This window comes from Lontra canadensis, unplaced genomic scaffold, assembly GCF_010015895.1.
Source record: "Lontra canadensis isolate GAN:19392208 unplaced genomic scaffold, GSC_riverotter_1.0 scaffold10, whole genome shotgun sequence".
Classification (NCBI taxonomy): domain Eukaryota; kingdom Metazoa; phylum Chordata; class Mammalia; order Carnivora; family Mustelidae; genus Lontra; species Lontra canadensis.
The window spans coordinates 13464510-13492375 of NW_022631004.1; the positions used below are offsets into that span (position 1 = coordinate 13464510).

Below are 27866 nucleotides of genomic sequence, written 5' to 3' on the forward strand. Positions count from 1 at the left end.
TCTATGTGATGCAAAATACACAAGCCGGTACAGAAAAAGACAGACAACACTATGTGGGCAAATGCAAACAAAACCAAATTAAAGATTACAGTATTAATTTTGTAAAATGTGCACATCAAGGAAAAATAAATAGGACAAAAAGTCTGTCTTTAATGAAGATATTAGCGACTCAGTGTTTGAAGTATCAAGCAACTGCATCAACATATATAAAGCAAACCTGTTAAAAATATAAGAATAATTGGAGAGTTATTCCCAGTAGCTGTAGGATGATTTAACCATACCTCCCTCAATATTTGACAAAGAAAACAGATGATGGATAAAGATAAAGAATAGTAAATTAGGAAGATCTTAAAAATGTCACTATTCAAGTTTAGTTAACAAGTACCTATTAAACAGGAATCTATTAAATATGCTGATTATTGATCATATGTTAAGGCACAAAGAAAACCTCAATGAATTCCATAAGCTAGAAATTATTTAGTTCACGTTTTCTAACCACAATGTAGTAAATCTGAAATTGATTTTTAGAAGTGAGGCATTTAAAAACACCAATTATTTTCAAAGTAACTAACAGCAAGAACACTGCAACGAATCCTCTTATATCTATACAGGACAAAGGGAACATTGAAAGGGGAAATCGGAGCAACTAAATGAGAGCACTGCTTGGCAACACAGAGGGCAAAGAGCCCAAGCCTGCATGAAGGAAAACGTACAGCTTTGACTGTTTTGAATCTTAGATGAGAAAGAATGAAAATACATGAAGCAGACATTCTGTGCAAGGGTATAAAAAAAGGGCCAAATATAACCAGAAAAAGTAAAAGAAAGAAATTTCTAAAGATTAAATTATTGCACTGGAACACAGATTAAAAGGATCAATACGTCCAGGACATGGGTTTCTTGAAAAAAACTAGTAAGTCAGACAATCTTCTGGGATATCTTAATGAAGACAGAAAGAAGAAAGCATAAGCACATGATGTGGGAAATGAGAAAGATAGAAATGAAAAATTAAAGAATTTCCTGTAGAATTCTATGTGAAAATGTTAAGCCTCAATGAGAAGGAAAATGGAAAATAAGAAAACAAAGATTATCAAATCTGACAATCAGAATAGACCACTATCCATGGAAGAAATAGAAACCAGTCTCCAAGAATTGCATCCATAAAAGGAGCTGTGCCCAAATGTTTTATGGGCAAGTTCTTTCAAACCTTCAAAGAACACATAATTCTTATGCTATTTAAACTGTTACAGATTGTAGAAAAAAAATGGGAAGTGTCACAGTTGACTTTATGATGTTAACATAAACTTGATACCAAAATGTGACAAACACACCACAATAAAATAAAACAATACATTCGCTTTACATAGAAATACAGATGCAATCCAGAAATAAGACATTTAGTATAATGCAGCAGAATAAAAAAGGAAAATGCCACGGATCAAGATAGAATTTAATCCAAGAATACACAGATAGGTTAATATTATGAAATAAAATTTATCAGAACAGTGTCAAAGAAAAAAGGGGGTAGTGATGGGTAGCAAAAAAGAAGCATTGGATAAAATTAAAATTCAGTTTTGATAAGATGTTTCTATAAACTATAGAAAGATACTGCCTTGATATGATGACGTGTGTTGATCTAAAACCAACAATGAGTGCTAAATCTAACGTTGAACTACCAAAGCAGCACTTCCTAAATCTACTATAGTAGTTTTCTAGAACATGTTAGTAAGTGTGATGAAAAGTAAAGTGTAAACAATAGTTCAAAAGTAGCCAGGGAAATGAATGGGGCGACATGTCATAAGTCTTAACAGGAGGACTCAGCATGATAAAAATGTCACTTTTCAAATTAATCTATACATCCTAAAAATTTATGATTAACATGTGACAGGATTTGTGTGTGGTGTGGGTTGGTGGTGGACAGGGTTTTTCTGGAAAAAGGAATGTGCAAGGATGGACAAGATAATTTTGAAAAAGAATTTTCATCCAGGGGCCTTAAACCAAAAAATGTTAAAATGTATTATGAAACCATAATAACTAAAATAGTGTACAGAACTGTCAAATTACTGTGATGTACATCTGAAATATACATGATATTTACTATAATCTAATATCATATATAAAATTATGTTATATATTATACATAAAAATATAAACATACTATATGATAAGTATGATATTTATGTCATAAATACAAATATTATATGTTATATGTCAACCATACTCAATAAAAAAAGAGTAAAAATTTTTAAATGAAAAAAAAATAGTGTGGCTCCAATACTAGAGCAGAGAGATGTAAATTATGGAACAGAAGTGGGAGTCCCAAGATTCTTTTTAATATAACAAAGGTGGTTTTCCAAGTAAGACAGGAAAGGATAGATTATTCACTAAATCTTTTAAGAACATCTGGCTTAAGGGCATCTGGGTGGCTCAGCTGGTTAAGTGTCTGCCTTCAGCTCAGGTCATGTTCCAAGGGTCCTGGGATCGAGCCCCGCATCGGGGTCCCTGCTTAGCAGAAAGCCTGCTTCTCTCTCCCTCTGCCTGCCACTCTGCTTACTTGTGTTCTCTCTCTATCTCTCTGTCAAATAAATAAATAAAATCTTTAAAAAAGAAAGAACAAAAACAAAAAAAGAACACCTGGCTTAAAAAATAAAAGAATATCTGGCTAACCATCAAAATCAATACGGTTAGACATCACTGACCAAAGTACAAAAATAAATTTCAGTTGGATGACAAATGATGCCCTAAAAGAACAGGGGGAAAACAGAGGTTATCTAACTGGCATTGGGGAACATCTCTCCAAGCATCCTCAGGAAGGCACAATTCATAAAGAATTAGATTAAAATATGTGACCACATAAAAAATGTTAAATGTCCATATAGTTGCAAAAACCACAAAAATAATAAAATGTGAAAAAAGAACAATGGAAAGCATAGTTGCTAAATACATGCAAGAATTATATTATTAAATACTCCTCATCTTTATTCCCTTTTTAGTAAACCTCTCTGTCTCTCTGTTTGAAATCCATTTGCCATTCCACAGAAGGTGGATGCCACCCTGGGAAGGAAAAAGACATGGTTCAGAGGAATGTCCTATTTAGCCAGAAAAAAGGAAGGGAATGTCTTCCCCATCTACCTTCTACAGGTGGACTGTGGGGGGGAAAGGGGAAGAAGGTAGTGAAAAGAGGCAGCTTGGTGTTCTGAGCTCCCCTCTCAACAAGGACCTCGGGGCATTTAAGACAAAGGTGGGAGTGAAGGTTATTTTTCCCACTCTCCATTCTGGGTATCTGGGAGATGCCACATGACAGCTACCACACCGTGAAAGTTATAGCCGGCACAGCTGGGCAGAGAGCAAACCTGGTCAAAACGCTAGTGTGATGTGGTGCGGTGTGTGTGCTGTGTGTGGCATGGTATGTTATGTGTGGTATCTATGGTGTGGTATGGTATGTGCAGTATGGTGTGGTACGGTACAGTATGGTGTGGTATGTGTGGTGTGGTGTATGTGGTATGTGTGTGGTGTGTGGTGTGGTTTGTGTGGTGTGGTACGGTGTGGTGTGTGGTGTGGTTTGTGTGGTGTGGTATGGTGTGGTGTGTGTATGGTGTGGTATAGTGTGTGTGGTGTGATGTGGTATGGTGTGTGGTGCTGTGTGGTACAGTGTGGTATGGTGTGTGTGATGTGTGTGGTGTGGTGTGGTATATGTGGTGTGTGTAGTGTGGTGTACTGTGGTGTGTATGGCGTGTGGGGTGTGGTGTGTGTGGTGTGGTGTCATGTAGTGTGTGTGGTGTGGAAGGAACTCATGGGGATCTCCATGTCTCTCAAGGGATCAGGGGTGAAACATTGTGGAGGATTTTAGCTCAGGAGCAAGAGATGATCACGGGGGGCTCTAGGGACAAAGTGATTCCCTGGGTCATCAAGCGGGACAATGGGCCACAACGAACAGCCTCAGACTCATCAGAGGACAACTAGTGCTTAGTCACTAGACTATACCATCCTCCCCAAAGCAGGACACCAAAAATCACACTGTCAGCCAAGGGTCCTAATTTCCTCTCCATATACCCAGGAGATTGTGTGAGCCCCTCAACCTGGTCAACAACTTAGCAGGCAAATCTGTATGGCTTGTGTTACTTCAAAGAGACTAAGGATATAAAGACGCTGCTTAAACGATGGGATCAGGCTGAGCTTGTTGAATTTGACTAAAAGTGTGTGTGTGTGTGTGTGTGTGTGTGTGTGTGTATTTCCATGGAGTCCATGAAAAAGATCACATCACTTCGTGGAAAATAAAGAAGCTACATTTTCTCAGCAATATCTGGTTATAGCATGAGAAAAAAACTGGCAACCCAGTATATACTATAAATAAGTGATTAATATCTTCAATGTATAAAATGAGCTTACAAATAGAAAAGAAATAAAAATAAATGGCTTTATAAAAAGGAGCGAAAACGCAGACAAGCAATTTTGCGTTACAAAAGTCAAAATACAAATGACTATAAGAATACAGGGGGAAATTTTTCAAATAGCAAAGAAATATACAACTTAAAAATGATAAGCCATGATGCAAGCCTCCAGCGAGCAAACCAAATAGCACTAAAATACAGGGAACCTGCAAGACAAGGAAGGTGGATCCTCCCATCCGAACCTGAAACCACGGGGCAAGAAAACATAGCAAAGCTTTCATCCTTAAATGCTGTCTCCTTCAAAGTAATGACTTGCCTGTCTGTAGCCTAATTTGAAAGAGTCGGCTATTGTTCAAAGCATTGTTGGAACTCATTCTAGATGTTTTCTGGGCCTGCAGCACATTCTTCTGAATATGACAGTAAATCTTCATTGACAGTTTCGTCTCGTGGAAAGAGCCAGAATTAATTTAAAGCCAAGTCTGCTTATACTATTTGTGATCAGAGAAAGGTTTTCTCATAAATCTGTGCCAGAGGCAATGACAAGGAGGAATTCCAGAACTATGTAGCAGCTCACGAAAATAACTATTTGCCACCGCAGGTGGGAAGGATGGCGCCTGGTAGGACATGGCTCACCTGTCCTGTATAAAGGTCTCCCACTGGCCTGTCCACAGTCCTCTTTCCACAAAGCCTTTGACAGTCTGAAATATAGGCTTGGTCATGTCACCCTTGTTCCTGGTCAAAAACTCATAAAATGGCTCGAAGAGCCTATCTGGTCAGGTTCCTTTCTCTCCAGCTTCATTCGTTACCAGCTCTCTCACACACCTTCGTTCTGGCCATACCAGCCAACAGTCTTGTCTTTTGTGTGTGTGTTTGTTTTTTCAGTACATGAAGGGGACAGGCTGTGTCTATCCAGTGGCAAAGGAAGGATAAAGGATTTTGGACTTGTTCACTGAATGCAACCCCTTTCCCCCACTGCCTCAGAGCTTGGGGGAACATTTGTGGGTCATACGCCCACAAGATAGAGCAGAGGCTGACTGAGAGAGAAAATGCAAGTGTGAGCAAATGTTAAGTGGTGAATCTAGTGAAGGACAGACAAGTGGTCAACGTACTTTCTTGCAATTTTTCTGTGTGTTTGAGATTTTTCAACCTCAAGTTTGGGAAGAAGAGAGGAGTCTCAAATAGTCTTAAAAATTTGTTCTGAAATTAGGGGGAAGAAAACGTCAGTGGAAAGTAAACCCATCCTATAGATCTCACCAGGTTATTGAGAACCCTTCCATTCATGTCTTAAAGAATAAGATCTACATGGCCCCCATGCTCAACACACAACAAAAATGATAAGTTTTCTAGAAAAGGCATCATGAAACCATGGGCGGAAAGAATTAACACACAGCAGATGGGGGAATGTCCATGAGGATTTTCCAGACAGCTAACCTTTTCGGAGTCCTGACCCATTCTGTACCCCCCATCCCACCCCTCACCCTTGCAGCCACCGAGCATCTCCCCATGATGCACATCTTGGCTCAAAGGTCAAGCCCTCCTTTGCAGCAAGCCTTTTCTGCCCTCCCTGATCAGGGTCATTCTTATCCACACTATATGTTTTCATGGTACCACCTACATTCTTTTCACTGTACACAGTTTGGTTTTTTTAATCAGATATTATCTGATCCAGAGAGATTAGAAGCCTGCGGGAAGGCGAGGATCCAGACTCTTTTTACCTGGTGCATGGCATAAAGCCCAGCATATCGGAAATTCTCAATAAAAAACTAGCAGAGGAAAGAGAAATGTTATTTGATATGCTTGTGAGAGAGATGTGCTGCAAGATGGTCAAAATAACCCTCCCTCCCTCTGTGCATTCACCAGTTGCTCATCAGGACATCAAGCTATGTCCTTCTCCCTTGCACCTGTGTGGGCCTTATAACTTGTTTTCACTGCAGAATGAGACAGCAGTGATGCTGGGCCAGTTCTAGCTCTTCAAAGGCCTGGCAGTGTCTGTCCTGGCTCTCTTGGAAAGAATTACCATGCTATAAGAAAGCTGGTCTAATCCAAATGGCCAAAAGACACATGAAAAAGTGCTCCACATCACTGGAATCAGGGAACTACAAATCGAAACCATAATAAGATACCACCTCACACCAGTCAGAATGGCTAAAATTAACAAGTCAGGAAACGACAGGTGTAGGTGAGGATGCGAGAAAGGGGAACCCTCCTACACTGTATGGAGTGCAAGCTGGTGCAGCCACTCTGGAAAACAGCATGGTGGATCCTCAAAAGTTGAAAATAGAGCTACCCTAAGACCCAGCGATCACACTACTGGGTATTTACCCTAAAGATACAAATGTAGTGATCCGAAGGGGCACGTGTACCTGAATGTCTATAGCAGCAATGTCCACAATAGCCAAACTGTGGAAAGAACCTAGATGTCCATCAACAGATGAATAGATAAAGAAGGCGTGGTATATATATACAATGGAATACTATGCAGCCATCAAAAGAAATGAAATCTTGCCATTTGCAACAATGTGGATGGAACCAGAGGGTATTATGCTGAGCAAAAGAAGTCAATCAGAGAAACACAATTATCATATGATCTCCCTGATATGAGGAATTTGAAAGGCAGGGCAAGGGGTTGTGGGCGGAAGGGAGGGAAAAATGAAACAAGATGGGACCAGGGAGGGAGACAAGCCATAAGAGACTCTTAACCTCAGGGAAAAAAATGAGGGTTGTTAGAGGGGACAGATGGGGTGGCTGGCTTATGGACATCGTGGAGAGTATGTGCTATGTTGAATGCTGTGAACTGTGTAACCCTGATGACTCACAGACCTGTACCCCTGAAGAAAATAATACATTATATGTTAATGGAGAAAAAGAAAAAGAAGGAAAGAAAGAAAGAAAGAAAGAAAGAAAGAAAGAAAGAAAGAAAGAAAGGAAGGAAGGAAGAGGGGAAAGAAAAAGGGAAGGGAAGGGAAGGGAAGAGAAGGGAAGGAAGGAAGGGAAAGGAAGGAAGGAAGAAGGGAGGGAGGGAGGGAGGGAGAAACTTGGGTGTATAACCACTGGAGGAAGAGAGGGCCGCCAATTCTGAGAGGCAGCCTCAATGGTCAGATAGATGTACTGGGCTTTGACTCATCCCTGTCCCACAGAATCGTGAGCTATAAAACATTTGTTGCTTTAGGCTACTATGTTTTGGGATGGTTTGTGGTGGAGCCAGAGTAATTAAGAAACTGGCCTCCTATCTCAAAATCGTAGCAACTCTTAGATTATCTTCACACCGTTATCTCTAAGAGGTCAACCTTCCCCATGAGGAATCAGGGCCTGATCTCTCCCCGTCTATAGCAAAGCAACCCGATGTCTGGTTATTTGGGGCATCCAAAAGAGTCGTTATAGGTCATTTATCTGTCATTATCTGCACTCACCCTTCTTCCTTGCCCTGTCTCACGCATCACCATCTGGAACTTAGCCATGCATTTCATTGTGCAGATTTCCAGCTTCACTAGAGTAGGGATTTTGTTCTTGTCTTTTTCTGCAGCGATTCTCTAGCTACCTGGCCCATAGTGGATGCTCCATGAAATGTTGCTGAACAAATGAATCCTTCTTTGCCTCACTGCTTCTACCCAGTAAGCCCCTTGCCAGCTCTGCCTCCCCTCAAACACCCCATTTTAAAACACATTCTTCCTCCTTACTGCCACACGGTCCACCATCTTTTTAATTTTAACATAAATATCAAATATTCTATGTGCACAGGAGCCACAGCTCAGCCCAACACTGCCTCCTTTGACTCAGAGGTAACAGCAATGAATAGGTCCAGCAATAATGTCCACTTTGTCCTGAAATCAGAGAACCAGAGTTCTGACACACCAATACGTTCAGTAAATGTTGTCCCCATCTTCCCTTTCTTTTCAACTTTTCCCACCCGGCCCAATGACTCTAGAACTGGCAGGCTCTAGACCAAGGGGTGAAACAAGCAAAGACGATACCCGCTCTAGGAAAGCTGGAGCTCCCCAGAAGATGTATTTTTCACCCTTCCTTCTTTCACCTTCCTATCCTCCCTATTCAGCTCCATGATCAAAACCTGGCTTTTCCACACAGTCACTGATAACCGTCTCAGAGGTGACGTCCCTCCTTACAAGGGGTTCTGACTCAACATTTTCACCAAACACTGAGGAGGCAAAAAGAAAACAAGACTTGAGGGTGGGCAAGTCAATCTCTACCGGCAATCACGCTACTCAGTCCAGTCCGACAACTAGCCCAGCCTTGATGGTTGGAGCTGGGGAGGAGGGAAGTGTGGAGGTGCGGGGGAGCCCTCTCAACAGGGTAGAGGAGAAGCCTTCGGCCATGGAAGAGTGCTCACTCACTATCCTGGGCTGCTTCCCGCACCTGTGGGCGCTTTGCTCCTCGGCTTCATACACCGCGTGCGCATCCCTGCCTGGCTTCGTTTCGGACCCCGCTGTCCTCTGACAGCCTAGCTCGGACTGATAATCTCTGCTTCCCAAGAGAGCACTTGTCATACTTAAGAGCTTGTGTCCATTGTGTCTGAAAATCTCATGGCATATTTATTCTTCGGTTCACATTTTGCATGAAAAATGTCCTTAAAACAGTTACTAAAAACAAATAACATCTCACTGATGGCCCAGCAGAAGTAGTGTAGGCTTCAAGTCCCTGCTCAGTCAACAGTGGCACTTCTAGAAGTCTCCACAGTGACCTCCAGACACAGTTCACGGTGATATTCTTTTGCACTTCGAATACCACTTCATAGGCTTGCGGTAATTGTTCCTAATTTGTTTCCTTAAGTAGACTGTGCCTCCCTTGAGGGTTGGGAATGTGCTTTATTCATCTTTTTGCTCTAACTCAGTGCCTGGTACTTACTATACAGTCAATCCATCCTGGAAGAAATAGTCTCTTGCTCAGACGGTGGCATGGAGAAACTCTGGACCACAGATCCTGGTAGGTTCGGGGACCTCCTTCCGACTGAACAGCCCGGTCAGACTGCCAACTATACGTTTTCAATTTCTTTCCTGCCACGCTGCATTATTGGGATTTAAAGGAGGCCCAGTGATTCTGGGTGCTGTTGTCTTACCATGGCTTACTGCCACTATAACCCCTCACCTCAAAGTTCCTAATTCCCCAGGAGAGCAGATTCAAGAGGGAGGCCATGGTTAGACGAGAGTTCCCTTTGGTTCACTCTCTGAATCTGTGTGACTCCTAATCTGTCCCAGTTCATGCCCTTACTGTGGTTCCTGACCCTCTGCCTCTTAGCTATTGGGGAGGGATACCAGCTTTCTTGACTGGTCTTCCTTTCAATTTATGACTATAAATCTCAAATATGTCCGTAAGACTTTCTGGGAACGCTATGAAATTTCCATCATCTATTTACGCCCTCGCCTCAAAGATTAATATTTCACATCTTCTTTTGCTCCTCAAACCAACGTCATGTTCTATGCCTTCTTCACCTGTAGCTGATGACCTTGCTTTTGATTAGGTCAAAGGCATGAATACACTCTGAAGAGCTGATTACCTCTTCTCCTACGTGTCTGCTCGTCTCTATGCTTACAGACCCTGGCTTCTCCCTCGCTTCTCAACACTCCACTTGGGCAATGAATCCCACCTCCTCCCTCAACTACACCATCAGCAACTCTACACCATCGTTCCGTCAGAATATACGCATGGTATCCTATCCCCCACCTTTTGAAATTCTCTCTAGATCCTTCTGGCTCTCCTCTATTTCCCTGCTCCACTGTCTAGAAAAGACTTTCCCAAGAGTTGTCTCTTTTCACTGCTCTCACTTCATCTTTCATTCTCTCTAGGAAGCGCAAAGTCAGGCGTTTGTCTCCCTCACTCTACTGACACTGTTATCCTCAAAGTCCTCATGTCCTCATATCCGCAAGGACCTCCTCCACATGGCCAAGTCCAATGTTGATTCCTAGCCCTCCTCTGACTTGGCCGAGCAGCTGCCTGTGACACAGCTCAATACTTTTGCCTTCTTGAAACATTTCCATTTGGCTTTGGGAACAATGCAGTCTCCTGGTTTTCCTCCTACCTCCCTGTCCACTCTTTCTCAACTTCTTCTGCTAGTTGGTTCTCCTCCTCTTCCAGGCCCTCAAATACCAGAATGCCATGGGTTCTGTTCTTATCTCTTCTTTTTCTCCATATGTCCTCCCTTGTAGACCCGTCCACTTCTGTGGCTTTAAGTATGTTGCTGTGTCCCCAGTTTACAGGGTGCCCCAGCTGCCCCTCTCAGCTTGGAGCTCATGCAGAGGACTCCTCTGATGACCCACCCCATTGCCCTACAAATCTTTATGCTCTTATCCTGCTTCCTGTTTTTTTTTTTTTTTTTTTTTTTTTACTGCTTAGTAATCCTTGACTTCTTAAGGTGCATTCGTTTGTCTACCTCCCTTAAGAGAATGCAAACATTTTTCTGCCAAGGAGTTTGTCGCCTTGATCAAACTACCCATCGAGAACCAGTGTTCAATGTAACAAGTGCCGTATGAGCACACAGATGCACGAATAAACTTCAGGGGGAAGAGATGGGAGGCAGAAAGGCAGGGAAACCGTGGCTCAGGCAGGGTGTTATTTAAATAAACTCAAAACTGTGATGTACTTCCAGGAACAGAGTCAGCAATCGTGATGGGCAGGCACCATGGAGAGCCAGCAAGCAGATTCAGGAGGGCCTCTTAAGCAGCCCCTCTAGAGAGAAATTTCTGCAATGATCAAAATGTTCAATATCTCTGCTATCCCCAACAGGAGCCACTGGCCATGGGTGGCTATTGAGCACTTGAACTTTGGCTAGTGAGAATGAGGGACTGAATATTAATTATCTCTAATTTTAATTCATATTAAACAGCCACATGCAGCTGGTGGCTATGGTATTAGCAAAGTTCTAGAACTTGAAGAATCGCTTCCCCCCACTTGGGATTTCAGAATAATAATCGGAGAAGGAGAATGAAATAAAGAGCCTGGACAAATGAAGTTTTGAGTTGGCCTCAGAAACGAATAGCTGCTATTACAACACAGAGTTGCAAGTTAAAGTACTTTGAATGCATGTCACTTAAATTTGCCTCTAGAGTGCCAGAACGAACTTTTACTAATTTATATATATATATATGTATATATATATATATATGTTTCCAAAATGGTTGTTTGCTAGAGTTAGTGGACAAGCAATGTGTGGGTCTATATTTGAGCTCACAAACTAAAAATAGCAAACAACCATTTTGGGATCTCATGAAGGCCTCTCAGAGATAGATGACTAGTCCAAGTGGATCAGCTTGCTGATACTTACAATGTGCTAATTACTTTTGACAATAGCTAATATGGCATTTGCAAAAATTGGATTTGTAACATTACTGTATTATTTTCGAACAGTGTCATCTGCAACTTTCAGAATGATCTTGGATAAGACTACTGTTCGTTTTAATACTAATCAGATAAAGGGGTAAGTATTCACTTATTGGAAACATTATGTTGAATTCTTTAAAGCTTAAATTCGTTTGGACACAAAATCATCTTTTTTTCCCCTTGCCAGTGGCTGGCCACACTTTCTTCCATACTCAATCCAGAAAATAAAATTAACACAGATATAGAACATAAGCAGACCATTATGACTAACCCTTAGGAGTAATCTAATCTAATAATAAAATTACACATTTGTTCAGAATAAGTATGGTGCTTATTTTTAGGCCAAGAGAATTTGCAGTCCAAGCAGCAGAGGTGAAAGTGGCATTCCACAGCCCCTGCCTAAGTGTGTGCCCCAGACTGTGAGACTCCCAAGAAGAGGGATCTATTTAAATTAAACGCATGCTTAAAGGCATTAAGAAAAGTTGAAGTTCTTATTAAGGAGACCAATTAATCTGCTGGAAGCCACTTTACACTAGTTGAAAAAGTGCTCTAGGACATAATCATATAAATGAGACTGGGAGAAGAAAGGGAACTAAAATTCACTTTTCTACAAGGGAGCATTTTCCAAACTGCCCCCACCCCCACCTCGGGCTTTGCTGTTTGAAATGCAGATTCTTTTTCTTTCCCCCGCGCCTCCGTCCTTGACTTTGAGTTTGGGGTAGCAGAGGGGAGCAATTTAACAGGGTGTTTAAAAACTTACCAATGGGCATCACTAGGAAAAAAGGCAGCCAGCAGAGGACGAAGCAGCCCACCACGATGCCCAGTGTTTTGGCCGCTTTCTTCTCCCGGGAAAACTTGAGGAGCCTCACTGAGAAGTGCGTCTTACTCTTGGAGCTGGACACCCCGGTGCCTCCTACTGGGACATTTTTCCGATGGATGCGGAGCGTCACCTGCTCCGAATCCGACTTGTCGGTCTTGAGGCCAGACTTGAGGCCCCTGCTTTCCCTCTTGGCCACCACGTACACCCGACAATACATGACCAGGATGATGGTCAGCGGCACGTAGAAAGAGCCCAGCGCCGAGAAGAGCACGTAGCCGGGCTCCTCGGTGATCTGGCAGATGGTCTCGTCCTCCGGGGCAGGCTGCCTCCAGCCGAAGAGCGGCCCGATGGAGATGACGAGGGAGAGCGCCCAGACACAGAGCAGAGCCATGAGACCCCTCTTCTGGGTGACGATGGTGGGGTAGCGCAGCGGGTAGCTCACACCTATGTAGCGGTCGATGGAGATGATGCAGAGTCCCATGATGGACGCGGTGCAGCACAGGACGTCCACCGCTGCCCAGATATTGCAGAAAACCCTGCCAAAGGCCCAGTAGCCCAGGATCTCGAAGATAGCTGAGAAGGGCAGCACGGTGGAGGTGAGTAGGAGGTCGGCCACCGCCAGGTTGACGATGTAGTAGTGAGTGACCGAGTGCAGATGCCGGTGGCAGGCCACGGAGAGGATCACGAGGATGTTCCCCAGCACACCGAAAATGATGAGGCCCCCCAAGATCACTCCGAGCAGAATGGCCTTGGATATGTTCACCGGTGCCGACGGGTGGGTGCAGTTGGAACTGTCGGAGGCATTTCCAGAGAGAAACACCATGGTCCCAGCCGGGGCCGGCGAGGTCCGGCTTTCGAGAGCCACCCCCGGGCGAGGGCAGAGGCGGAAGCGGTGGAGCAGAGTCAAAAGGTCTCGGCTCAGGGGAGCCCAGCCCGCTGGGGTTAGCTGGGGGTGAGAGAGAGCGCGCGGGTGGGAAGCAACCCTGGCCTGCCGCGCAAACCCTCAGAAGGCCACGCAAAGGGGCAGGACGTTAAAGGCGACATGGCCCGGGGGCGCGCAGGGCTACGCGCAGACCCTGTCCTCCCCGGGCGCTGGCCGCCGGCCCCAGTTCCCTTCCTACCCGAGGCTTGGCGTGAAGCTCGAGGAGGCACGTTGCAAAAGGCAGTCGCCGAATTACAGGGGCCCGCTTTTGCGTGCTGTCTGATCCGTCCTGGTTAGAATATTCAGCATTTTGCACGTTATTTAGAATTCAATAGTCCAGCGCCAGTCTCCCCGCAAACCACAATCAAGAACGGGTTTGCCGTCGACTCTCAAAGGCGGGGATCGCCAGCATCTGGGCGCTTCTGCCGGCCCGCAGTTACCCACAGGGTGACTGGCCCGCGGTGGACTCGGGCTACAGATGCAGCTTCTCCGCGCGCAGGCCGGGGGAAGTGGATTTGAGATGTTGGCCAAGAGCGAGGCGGCTGCGGGTCGTTGTTTGCTCGCGTTCTCCTGAAAGAGCGCAAAGAGAAGGGCGGAGTGTGTACCAGGCGCCCCGGGGAGCGAGGCCAAACCCGGGCTCGACGGACCGTGGGCGGCGGCTGGGAGCCCCGCCGGCTCTGCGGTCCCGGAGCCGCGTGCCCTGCCGCAGCACAGGCGGCGCGCGAAAGGACCGCGCGCTGTGCCCCCGCCGCTGGGAACCTGCCCTGGCGCGCGTCCCGCGGCCTCCGAGATCCGAAGCAAACAAACCCCAAGACGCCGCGGCCAATGATGAGCGGCCGCACAGCGAAATAAAAACCCCGCGCAGCTCGCGAGGCGGAACTGCGGCTGATGTGTGTGTGTGTGTGTGTGCGCGCGCGCGAGTGTGTGTAGCGTGGAGCTGAGTCGGTGAAAACTGGCGGTTGCCCTTTAAACAGGTTGCTTCGCAGCCACCTGGAGGGGGCGGCCTGGGAGAGGGAACCGCAGCTGCCCGGGGAACAGCAGGCCAGCCAGAGCCGCGCGCACGTTCACGCCCGAGTTATTCGCACTTGGGTGTGCGGTGCGCGCGGGTCTGTGGAGCAGCCCCGCCGGTTCGAGAGCCAGGTCCCGAGCACACCCTGGCGGGCCCGAGGGCTGAACGCGACCCGGGTCGGTCCAGGAGCCCTTTTCAAGCCGCAGGATCGGCCGGGAGGGAGGACTCGAGCCACACCCGGACCGGCCGCGCGGGTGCAGGCGAAGTGGTGGGGAGGGCAGGCGCTCGTCTGCAGAAGGGGCTTTGCAAGTGGCGATCACTGCGGACTGGGTAGGCTTCAAAATCAGGCGGAAAAGTGGGCGCTTCGGTTTTCTGGGCTGGGGCCACGGTCTGTGTGAGAAACTTAGGTTTCCACGACTGCGAGCCGACCCCAGGGACTCAGGCAGGAATGCGAAGGGTGGGGGGACCCATCTTGCCTTCGAAGGACTCTGGCTGGGGTCGGGCCCTGAGGCGGGACCCAGGGGCAAAGGCTATAGAGAAAAATCACAAGTTCAGGAGCTCACAGGTGGTACTAAAAGCAAGCAACTGCAGAAAGCCTCTTGCCTCTACCTCGGGGCGATAAATACGGGCTGAAAAACACACTTGTTAACTAAGAGGTAACTTTCTAAAATATGTAAGGGAATCAGGGTGGGGTGGGAATGGTGGTGTCACAGCGGGTGAAAAAAGCGAGATGGGGGCGCTTAGGTAAAGGGCGGGTTCCGGCTCACGGGGAAACGAGGGAGCTGGGCCCTCACCCACCCGGCCCTCCTGGACGCCCGCGTCCTGCGCCGCCGCGCACTCACCTGGAGCGGGGTGCGGACCGGGGGTTCGGTCCCACTAGCAGCCCTGCCTCTCTGGGGGAAGAGGCGACCGTCTCACCAAGGAACCAATTCTTAGTTCTTCTGCACCCGCTGACTCACCCCTCCACCACAGAGGTCTTTAAGCTCCCAGCTCACTATCGCTTTACCTGCAGAATTTAAAATAAAGAGTGAAAATAGAAAAAAAAATAGCCAAGCACTAACTCCACATTCACCCTTTAAATATTCAGCTCCCCGACATCAGCAAAGAATGGCAAGCAACTTTGCAGCTAGCTCTTGCTGACGTCACACAGGCAGTAGCCCCGGCGAGTACCGTAATCGGCTGTTTACCGTATTACTCTGCGGCAACAGGCAGAATGCGCACAGCCGTATTTTTTTTCCCTCCCGCCTGTCCTGAGTGTATCAAGTTTTCGCTTTACTTTAAAAAGGTTTGTGTGGGTGGGTGGCTGTGGGTGTGAGTGTGGGTGTGACTTTTATTTATAGTAAGTAACTTCTTTAAATAATGGGATTTTTAAAATAAAAGAAAAATTGACACTTGCCGGACAGATGTTACTGCATGTATGGTGTGTTCAAAGGAATGACCCAAAAGTTATATTTGAACAGCTTTATTCACTTAACACTTGGACTAGTTTCTGTTAAAATCAAGAAAAGCATGTTGTTATGCCAAATACGCAGGTAAATTATATTATTTGCAGATGTTTTAAGATGAAAGTAAAATCAGATAACATTTAATAAATCTGATTGTAATAAAATTGTGATTCCAAGAAGATAAAGTGAGCATATCTAAACTTTATTAAATATGATCCATCTCTTATATCTTTAGACAAATGAATTTAAAAAGCATTGTAGTGCCGCTGTAGTTTCTTACACGATTTGGTGTTGGTAAAGTGCCACAAATTCTCTTGGAGTTCTTATAAGAAAATGTATTTTTTTAATGAATGTTAATTCTGTTACTTCTCTTTTAATTCTTGTTGATTCATTAAATAGTTGGCATATGACAAGCTGACATCACCAGTTTTATTTGCCTTTTTTCTGGTAAATTCCATGTTCTGTTTACCTTGCAACTGAATAAAGCCATATGTGTTTTTGGAATATTGGGAAAATACTAAAATTTTCTGTACTCTGATTCCCACCTCCTACATCATCTGCTTTCATCTTTATTGATTTAGACAAAATACACTGTTCTTAGAATATTTACGGGTACCCCTAAACCTAGTAACAAAGAGAGAACTTTGACCCGTGGTATGCATTGGAATTCTCTCCCTTGAACAAAAGTTAATTGATATTGTTTTTTCCAAGGGGGTGTTTGGGAGGCTCTTTTATAGCAAAATACCTCTAATGCCTTGGAGGAATGCCCATGGAAAGATCAGGGAGTACTACTTCATTAAAAACCTAATATTTAGACTTCCTTTTCTCTTACACAAAATGACACCCACCTCCCCCATCTCTAGGGCTAGTACCTACACCTATCACATTTGATTAGACTTTAATATCATTTGATTGGACTCTAATATTATTTTAAAAATATATACAAAAATGGCTTGCTCATCCATAAACTGAATTTAAGGTTGTAGAAGAATAGTGGATAAGGATACAGGAAATCTGGCTTCACTCTAATTAAGTAACTAAGTCTCTTTGGGACTCAGTCCCCTCAGGTAGGGAGAACTGGACTATAATTCCCTATAACCCTTGTATCTCATCCTCAAAGATGTATATAATGTATGTTCCTTAGGAATCCCATCCACCAGAGGGAGATTGTTATTATTTGATTTCATATTCATTAACCTTATACCATTGAAGGCGAGCTTTCTATTAAGATCTGTTCTACAGTAGATAAGGGAAGTAGTGTTATCAGCAAGAAAAGCAACCCCAAATTGCTCAGCTCTGCAAGGTTAGAATGTAACAAACTCTTTGGAACTCCCAGTCCTCCAGCCCCCTAAAAATAAGCATGCAAACCCTCCCTTCCCCCACCAGCTGGAGCCAAGGCTATGGAGAGCTGCCTTTTTTTTTTCTTTCTTTCTTTTTTTCTTTTTTTTTCTGGGTAGCTTGGTCCTTACACATTGCCTGGTAAGTCTTTCAAATCTGTCTCTCAGCCAGTGACATCAGTGTTTGTGACACTAACTCTCTGGAACCAATTCTTCCTGGCTAACCAGACCTACAAGCAGGGAACTATCCATCTCTAGGTTATTTTTTTTTTAAGATTTTATTTATTTATTTATTTGAGAGAGAGAGAGAGAGAGAGAGAGAGAGAATGAGAGGGGAGAAGGTCTTAGGGAGAACCAGACTGCCCGCGGAGCTGGGCTCATAACCTGAGCCAAAGGCAGTGGCTTAACCAACTGAGCCACCCAGGTGCCCCTGTGGGTTACTCTTTAAAAACTAGTTGAGGTGCATGTCCCAGAAGGTGTTGAGTTAGATCCATGGGGATGTGGGGTGAAGATAGAGTAGGCTTTAAAGTCGTAAAGATGCTTCCCTGCACTCCTATAAGACCAGGGGCAAAACCCAGCTTTTCGGAACCTAGACTTATTAATTTTTAAAGGGGCACAATCAAACCCCCCAAGGTTGTTATGAGGACTGACTGAAATTATATCTCATGGAGTTTATCCACCCTCTTGTTTGTAATCTTATTAACCCTTACCTTTTCTGTTCATTTTGTGTGCTACTTTACACTGAAACACCAGAGTGGTCCCAATCTCACATTTAGCATGAGCATGAGTCACTCAGCTGAAGAAATCTGTGCCATGACCTGAGAGTTACGCCCAAGCCCACTGCTATAAGCAAAGTAGCCCAACTAGGGGGCCTCCAGGGCTACTCCCCCTTTCTTCCCACTCCACCTTGTCCCACATCTTGAAGGGCCATGAAAATGTGTGCAAATACTACAGCTGTCCCTTGGCCTTTGGCCATGGTCTGTCCCATGACCTGCCTTTGAGAAAATGGGTCCAGGAAAAAAGGCCTAAGGCCCTGAAAGTGGTTGTGTGGCCATTTGGAGCAGAAGATTCTGGGTCCCAGAGCATAATCTAGAAAGAAGTGTGTGGGCTCCATTCAGAGATATTAACCTTCGTCCTGTAGTCTTATGGATTCTGGGATCTCTAAAGCCCCAAACCCAAGTTAGGGGTCCTCTTGCCTTAACCTAAGGGTGCTACTCTCTAGACTTTGGGTGTAGTGGAAGCTGAGAAATTCACTGCAGGGGAGGTTCAGGAAGGCTCATGGGAGGATACGGCTTGATGTAGGGCTTGCAGGATAAGCAGGAGTCAAATTGGTAGGCAGTGAGGAAAGCAAGTCAACAACAGCTGTACAACAGACTGCGTGTGTGTGTGTGTGTGTGTGTGTAGGTGTGTGCACTTATGCATGTGTGTGCTTGTGTGTGTGCATTCAGAGATACTGGGGTCTAACTGGAGAAGAAGAGCTTGCAATCAATATATACCCCATACCTTTGGTTGGCAGAACTCTGTTAGTGACTCGTGAGAAACTCAGCAAGTATAGCAGAGTTTAAGAAGAAAAAAAAAAATCTGTCAATCATTATCTTAGAAGACAAGGCACCATGGAATTATGAGCTGGTTTCCCAGGCTTATGATTACAAGTGACAAAGTAGAGGGCTTAATGTTAATATCTACCCAAAAGACCTGGCTTTTCAACTAATTCTCTTAAGGCTTAAAAAGTTAGAGTGGGAGGAAAATGAAAAACATTGCTCAGAATGATATTGATGCAGTATCAAGTCACAATTCTCTAAACAAGCATTGTGTTCTAATCTTTTATCGAACTGAGAAAACTGCACAGGGCACAGACACTACTGGGGAAGCCTTGGATGGGATCATAATTCTGCCCTTGTCATCATCCTGCTCACTGTTGTCCCTGGGAAAACGACTTGTTCCAAGTCTCATATGAGTTGTGGATCCCATCCCTAATGGTAGATTACAGTGGGAAGAGGGGGTCAAGTCAGTCTGTAGCTGGTCTGGGTAAATTATTTCTTTAAAACGATAAATCTTTGCTCTCGCATAGCAAAATATGAGTTATCAATCAAATTTGTCAAATATCCTCTAAAAGGGAGGTGAAACACCAAATCAATATTTGTACCAAATGTAGAAATGCTTCATCTCATTTCTCCACCCTCTGGTGAACTTCTGTAGGCACATTAACATGCTTACTGACCTGTATTTCATTATAAAATACATGCTGATAAGAACACATTTTGTAAATCATTAAAATAAGACTTACCTGTAGTTCTGCCACTGGAGAAATAGTTGCTGTTCAATATTTGATATTTTCCCATTTTTCCATGTGTGTGCATAATATAATACATATATGAAATTGATTACATACATATATTTATGATGTATATATAATGTGTATATATTTGTGTTATATACAAAACTGTGATCATGTTATATCTACCATTATATATCCTGCTTTTTCATTTAATGTTATTTTATGAACACAAACTCATATTATTAAATTTTTGCAAGAATATGATTTATAGTAACTGCATAGCAATTCCATTAGTATATATGTCATGATAAATTTAACTATTTGGATATTTAGGTTTCCCAAAGATGTCTGATTTAAACTTGTACTGTGATAAATACTCCTATATAATGTTTTACTCTAATTTTTCTTCAGATTAACTCTCATAAGTGAAATTAGAGGATCAAAATTTATGAACGTTTAAGAGATTATAATCTATTGCCTTCCAGAAAGTTTTACAGATGTAAATACAAAATGTAAACTCATAGCAGTGGTGTATGACAGAAAGTGTTTTCTGTTTTTTTTTCTTTTTCTTTTTACTTCTGGCCAATCTTTAGTATTTATAATACAATAGACAAGTACATAAATATATAAATGAAATAAACCTTAGTCAATTGGACAAGTAAGAAATATCTCATTTAAAAGTTCTTATTCTTGGGGCACCTGGGTGGTTCAGTGGATTAAAGACTCTGCCTTTGGCTCAGGTCATAGTCCCGGGGTCCGTGGATCGAGCCCCATAACAGGCTCTCTGCTCGGCGGGGAGCCTGCTTCCTCCTCTCTCTCTACCTGCCTGCCTACTTGTGATCTCCGCCTGTCAAATAGATAAATAAAATCTTAAAAAAATATTAAAAGTTCTTACTCTTTAATTGCGAGCATATGTTCATACATTTATTTGACATTTCCATTTATTTTGTGATCTGCTTGTCCATGTTTCTATCGGTCAGGATTTAGTCAGAAACTGATGTAGATATTTCAGGCAGGCAGTGATTTAATACAAGGAATTAGAGGCTTATAAGATAGTTAGAAAAGGTTAAGAAGCACACCAGGGAAAACTGATATTTGCCTTCAGGAGATCTGGAAGGACAGGAGTATCAGGAAACCACAATGATGAGCTCAGCTGCCTAAAGCATCAAGAACGTGCCGGATACCCAGAAGCTCCTGGCAAAACCTCCCAGGAGCTGTTGGCTGAAACGTTCCTTCCCAGACAACACTGTCATGGAACAAACAGTGGCTTCTGCTTCACTTTTACTTTCAAAACCTGGTAGGAATTCCTCTCTTTGGTGGATTATAACCAGAATCCTCCTGACAGAGATGCTTCCAGCCACTGAAATGCAGAGAAGAGCATAGAAGGGGGAAACGGGTCTGAGTGAACAATTCAGTATAATGTCCATTGCCCATTATTGTATTGGTATTTTCCCCTTTTATCTTACACGTTTGTAAAAACTCTTTATATATCATGGTGACCGTAATAATGTACCCTCAGATCGCCTGCTACATAACTGGGCAGAACTGAATGACATTCTCACATTTTGTCCTTCTGGATCCATCCCTGTGCTCATGCCATGCTTCTCTACAGGCTGCTCCCAACCAATGATTTGGCATGGCAAGGGTTCTAACACAGGCGCATTATCACTAGACACGTGATTTGTCAAATGGGAGGCTGTCTCAGGGACTTTCCATCAGTCAGCCACAGCTTTCTTATAACTGGGCAACAGTCTAACACTTCTTTCCCCATCCTCCTCTCCTCCCCTCTGTTTTATAGGATTCTGACTTGGATTGTATTCCGAAGGATCTCCTTCTTCAACTCCTCCCTTTTCCTTCACAGGACTTTCCTCCAATAAATCTTTTGTATAATTAATAGTGGCCTCTGTTTTTTGAAGGATCTAAAATACACATTAAAGATTTCAGTCCTTGGGATATTTGTTGTCATTTCTTCCTGTCACATATATTTAAGGTAAAAGACTTTATAAATTTCTATAAAGAGAGAGGCTATCCATGTAAGTTTTCTCATAATCAACAGAAAGTGACACATTTATACATTGGCAACCTATGAATGTAATCTGCCCAGTATTTTGTACATATTTTATGGGAGTTTACTGATCAATGATTTTTCTTCATGGTCAGAGTGGTTGACCTCATGAAAGGACCTAAAGGAGCTTCCTTATTCCTATCGACTCAAGCAATTTTCCTTCCATACTTAGGATTTCTGATAAGACTGAATTTAACCTATATGAAGCATATGTGAGTTTGCACTAATTTTAAAAATTATTCTAAAATGAAAATTTTGTATGTGATAAGCATTGAAGAGGAGAGTGCCCTTAATTTCCTCTGGCTGAAGTTGAACAGAAAATACATGATAATTCTCGACTGAAAAGGAGTGTCTCTTCTCTCTTATGGAAGGATAAGATTAAGTTATGGATAAGTAATCAGAGGCTTTTTATCTAGTTTTTTTAATTTAACTGCTTTAATGAAGATTTGTTTTTGTTTTTTGTTTTGTTTTTGCCTTCTATAAGTCATGCCACATAAATTGACAACATGGTCATATTCCTCTGTTCAGCATCAGAAAAAGCAAAACAAAACAAGTTTTACTGTTCTTTTCTTCACTTTCTGAAACCACTATCATCATTTTTGTTTACTTCCTTATAGTAATCAAATGAACCCAGTTAAGAAAGCTAAAACAAGCCATAAGGAAAAACAAATCAGAAGTCAGGCCAATTTGATGTTATCAGAAACACCAGCTATAATTGGGAAATTCTTGGAAAGAAGAGTTAAGTTCCCAACACAGAGAAATTTAGGGGGAAAAAAAAGTACCTAGCAAGCCGAGGATCCTGAGCATCTATTTGATGTTTTCAGTAACAAGTGAGTTTCCAAATATGAGAAAGTGAATTTTTAATGAAGCAAACTAAATATCATTTTAGAATGGTGTAGAGAATTTGGTGTCCCTTAGCCTTCTCTTCATGGCTCCCTGAAAAAAAAAATCTAATTAAAAAATGCACTTGCTATATAAACTCAACTTCAAGGCAAAACCCCAGCCTTTCCTTCCAACCAGATTGGAATTTCTCAGTTCCCATAGATAGACATCATGTAATGACCAATAGTCTATGTCAGAAAAAGTAAAATGAGGGGGCCTATGTGATGCAGTTTGTTGAGCGTCTGATTTGATTTTGGCTCAGGTAATGCATGATCTCAGGGTTGTGAAATCAAGCCCCAAGTCAAGCTCTTTCCTCAGTGTGGAGTCTTCTTGAGATTCTCTTCCTTTGGATCTATAAATTTAGGTTTTCCCCTACCCTTCAGAAAATTTCTTCAAAGATATTTTTCTGCCTCATTTTCTCTTTCTTCTTTTCTGGGATTTCCATTACATGTAGGTCAGATCACTTGGTATTGTCTCACTAGTCCCCAAGGTTATGTTTATTTTCCTCAATGTTTTTCTCCCTGTTTTTCAGATTGGAAATTTTCTATTGATCTATATTCAAGTTAACCGACTCTTCTTTTCTGCCATCTCCAATATACTGTTAGGCCATCCAGCAATTTAAAATTTGTTAGTATACTTTTTTATTTTTAGAATTCCCATTTGTATATTTTTTATAATCTTAATTTCTTTGTTAAGATTCCTCATGTATTAGGGCACCTGGGTGGCTCAGTCGATTAAGTGACTGACTGTTGATTTCAGCTCAAGTCATGGTCTCAGGGTGGTAAGTCTAAGCCCCAGGTTGGAAGCCCGGGTTGGAGCCCCTCCCAGCATGGAACCTACTTAAAAAAAAAAAAAAAAGATTCCTCACATGTTCATTCACTGTAATTATATTTTCCTTTAAGTACTTTAATATATTTACAATAGCTGTTATAAATCTTTTTTTGCTAATTTCAACATTTGAGTCATTATGAAATTAGTTTTTATTTCCTCTCACCCCCTTCTTGAACACAGATCAAATTTTCATATTTCTTCAAATGTCTATACTGGACATTGTGTAAGTACCTTTTAGGGACTGGATTTAGCTATGTTATTCTGAAGAGTGTTGATTTTTGTTTCATTAGACAATTAATTTGCCAGGATTACAACTCTGAACTCTGTCTTCCATGTAGAAGGCAGCAGCTAAAATTCCATCTCATTTATTTTAGATTCATCTTAGTTTTCACAGAGTTCCATGGAGTCTTCCCTGTACAGCAATAGGTCAGCATTCAGCCAAGGATTTAAGGGGATTTTATATGTAGATTTTGTGGATCATGTCCTTCATACCATCCTCCTTTTGGGGATTTTCCCTGTTAATTTTTCCAACTGCTCCACCAGCTTTGAATTCTATATTCTAACACATCAAGCAAGGAAAACTGGAGACTTCCATCACTCTCTTCACCAAGGACTGGGAAGTGCCTTAAGAAAACAGCAAAGATAAACAATTCTTCCTGAGCAATTACTTTAAAACATGGATTTTCCTCCATTTTCTGTCCTGTTGGGATCACTTTCTATATAGTATCTTCATATAATTTGTAGACATACAGTCAATCCTCATTACTTGCAAATTTCACATTTACCAATTAATTACTTATTTATTAGTAACCATTAAATTTATTAGTAACCATTATGTTTTGGCAATCATTCACAGACTTGTACAGAACAGCAAAAAAATCTGAGTCACCAGTTGAGTTCAAAGAGGGTGATACCCTACTATCTTGTTTCAGCTCCATACTATAAATAAGTGCTCCTTTTGTGGTCCACTTAGGGCCACATTTCCACATTTTTGTGCCTTTTGGTGGTGATTACATTGTTTAAAATGGCCCCCAAGTGTAGTGCCAACATGCTCTAGTGTTCCTGAGTATGATAAAGCTGTGATGTGCCTTATGGACAAAAGCATGTGTTAGATTAGCTTTGCTCAAGTATTATACACACACACACACATACACACACACACACGTTATATATCTATTATACATATACATATATATATATACGTATATGTATATATACATATATATATATATAAAATAAGCCATCTATAAACAGAAATACATGTACAAAAAATTATGTATTAATCAACTGATGGAAATGTTGTGACCAGAGAACCGAACCCTGTATTGTCCATAGGGACAATTGTTCAGTACTCAGTAATTCAGTGTTTGTGGTGACTTTGTAGAATATAACTACCACAATTGAGAAAAAACTATGAGTGTCTGTATCACACATACATACATCCACACACACATGTAATCTAGGACTTATAATTGTTATGTGCAGAAAGATTACTATGACAAAATGTTCTACCATTTCCAGAAGCTAGAAATGTCATTCAACTTTTAATGACTTTGTTGGATTCCAATCAACATTTAATTGGAACATTTTATGACAGTCCTATCACCTACAATGATATATTTTTCCTTTAACTTATAATATATTATTCAATAATATTTAAACAATTTTCCATAAGCATCTTGCATGAGTTTGGTTATTTTAAATACTTATATTTCTTTTTGCTATTATAATCAGTGTCTTTTCCCTCTTAAATTTAAAAAATTTCCTTTGTTGACATATAGGAATGGTATTAATTTTTTTTTCTTTTTTTTAATATATATTTTTTAATTAATTAATTTTTTATAAACATATATTTTTATCCCCAGGGGTACAGGTTTGTGAATCACCAGGTTTACACACTTCACAGCATTCACCATAGCACAAACCCTCCCCAATGTCCATAACCCCACTCCCCTTATCCCAACCCCCCTCCCCCCAACAACCCTCAGTTTGTTTTGTGAGATTAAGAGTCACTTATGGTTTGTCTCCCTCCCAGTCCCATCTTGTTTCATTTATTCTTCTCCTACCCCCTTAACTCCCCATGTTGCATCTCCACTTCCTCATATCAGGGAGATCATGATAGTTGTCTTTCTCTGATTGACTTATTTCGCTAAGCATGATACCCTCTAGTTCCATCCACGTCATCGCAAATGGCAAGATTTCATTTCTTTTGATGGCTGCATAGTATTCCATTGTGTATATATATACACATCTTCTTTATCCATTCATCTGTTGATGGACATCTAGGTTCTTTCCATAGTTTGGCTATTGTAGACATTGCTGCTATAAACATTCGGGTTCATGTGCCCCCTTCAGATCACTACGTTTGTATCTTTAGGGTAAATACCCAGCAGTGCAATTGCTGGGTCATAGGGTAGTTCTATTTTCAACATTTTGAGGAACCTCCATGCTGTTTTCCAGAGTGGTTGCACCAGCTTGCATTCCCACCAACAGTGTAGGAGGGTTCCCCTTTCTCCGCATCCTCGCCAGCATCTGTCATTTCCTGACTTGTTAATTTTAGCCATTTTGACTGGTGTGAGGTGATATCTCATTGTGGTTTTGATTTGTACTTCCCTGATGCCGAGTGATATGGAGCACTTTTTCATGTGTCTGTTGGCCATCTTCATGTCTTCTTTGCAGAAATGTCTGTTCATGTCTTCTGCCTATTTCTTGATTGGATTATTTGTTCTTTGGGTGTTGAGTTTGCTAAGTTCTTTATAGATTTTGGACACTAGCCCTTTTTCTGATATGTCGTTTGCAAATATCTTCTCCCATTCTGTCAGTTGTCTTTTGGTTTTGTTAACTGTTTCCTTTGCTGTGCAAAAGTTTTTGATCTTGATGAAATCCCAATAGTTCATTTTTGCCCTTGCTTTCCTTGCCTTTGGCGATGTTCCTAGGAAGATGTTGCTGTGGCTGAGGTCGAAGAGGTTGCTGCCTGTGTTCTCCTCAAGGATGTTGATGGATTCCTTTCTCACATTGAGGTCCTTCATCCATTTTGAGTCTATTTTCATGTGTGGTGTAAGGAAATGATCCAATTTCATTTTTCTGCATGTGGCTGTCCAATTTTCCCAACACCATTTATTGAAGAGGCTGTCTTTTTTCCATTGGACATTCTTTCCTGCTTTGTCGAAGATTAGTTGACCATAGAGTTGAGGGTCTATTTCTGGGCTCTCTATTCTGTTCCATTGATCTATGTGTCTGTTTTTGTGCCAGTACCATGCTGTCTTGATGATGACAGCTTTGTAATAGAGCTTGAAGTCCGGAATTGTGATGCCACCAACTTTGGCTTTCTTTTTCAATATTCCTTTGGCTATTCGCGGTCTTTTCTGGTTCCATATAAATTTTAGGATTATTTGTTCCATTTCTTTGAAAAAAATGGATGGTACTTTGATAGGAATTGCATTAAATGTGTAGATTGCTTTAGGTAGCATAGACATTTTCACAATATTTATTCTTCCAATCCAGGAGCATGGAACATTTTTCCATTTCTTTGTGTCTTCCTCAATTTCTTTCATGAGTACTTTATAGTTTTCTGTGTATAGATTCTTAGTCTCTTGGTTAGGTTTATTCCTAGGTATCTTATAGTTTTGGGTGCAATTGTAAATGGGATGGACTCCTTAATTTCTCTTTCTTCTGTCTTGTTGTTGGTGTAGAGAAATGCGACTGATTTCTGTGCATTGATTTTATATCCTGACACGTTACTGAATTCCTGTACAAGTTCTAGCAGTTTTGGAGTGGAGTCTTTTGGGTTTTCCACATATAGTATCATATCATCTGCGAAGAGTGATAGTTTGACTTCTTCTTTGCCGATTTGGATGCCTTTAATTTCTTTTTGTTGTCTGATTGCTGAGGCTAGGACTTCTAGTACTATGTTGAATAGCAGTGGTGATAACGGACATCCCTGCCATGTTTCTGACCTTAGCAGAAAAGCTTTCAGTTTTTCTCCATTGAGAATGATATTTGCGATGGGTTTTTCATAGATGGCTTTGATAATATTGAGGTATGTGCCCTCTATCCCTACACTTTGAAGAGTTTTGATCAGGAAGGGATGCTGTACTTTGTCAAATGCTTGTTCAGCATCTATTGAGAGTATCATATGGTTCTTGTCCTTTCCTTTATTAATGTATTGTATCACACTGATTGATTTGCGGATGTTGAACCAACCTTGCAGCCCTGGAATAAATCCCACTTGGTCGTGGTGAATAATCCTTTTAATGTACTGTTGAATCCTATTGGCTAGTATTTTGGTGAGAATTTTCGCATCTGTGTTCATCAAGGATATTGGTCTGTAGTTCTCTTTTTTGATGGGATCCTTGTCTGGTTTTGGGATCAAGGTGATGCTGGCCTCATAAAATGAGTTTGGAAGTTTTCCTTCCATTTCTATTTTTTGGAACAGTCTCAGGAGAATAGGAATTAGTTCTTCTTTAAATGTTTGGTAGAAATCCCCCGGGAAGCCGTCTGGCCCTGGGCTTTAGTTTGTCTGGAGATTTTTGATGACTGTTTCAATCTCCTTACTGGTTA

The 27866-nt window shown here is 42.1% G+C and overlaps 1 protein-coding gene across 11 annotated transcripts in view; it reads right to left on the bottom strand.

Annotated features, from left to right (window-relative positions):
- The window catches only part of ADRA1A (adrenoceptor alpha 1A), a 110359-nt gene extending 96742 nt beyond the window's left edge, over positions 1-13617 (bottom strand). For 10 of the 11 annotated variants that reach the window (XR_004382431.1, XM_032855641.1, XM_032855638.1 and 7 more), the window contains exon 1: positions 12478-13617. Coding sequence is in view for 10 of the 11 variants with exons in the window: in XM_032855641.1 (XP_032711532.1) it covers positions 12478-13360 (883 nt within the window). In the remaining variant the exon portion in view is untranslated. Of the gene's footprint in view, positions 1-2547; positions 2573-12477 lie in introns of those variants that run through there. The other variant, XM_032855643.1, reaches the window with a different exon arrangement.
- Positions 13618-27866: the final 14249 nt, after the last annotated feature.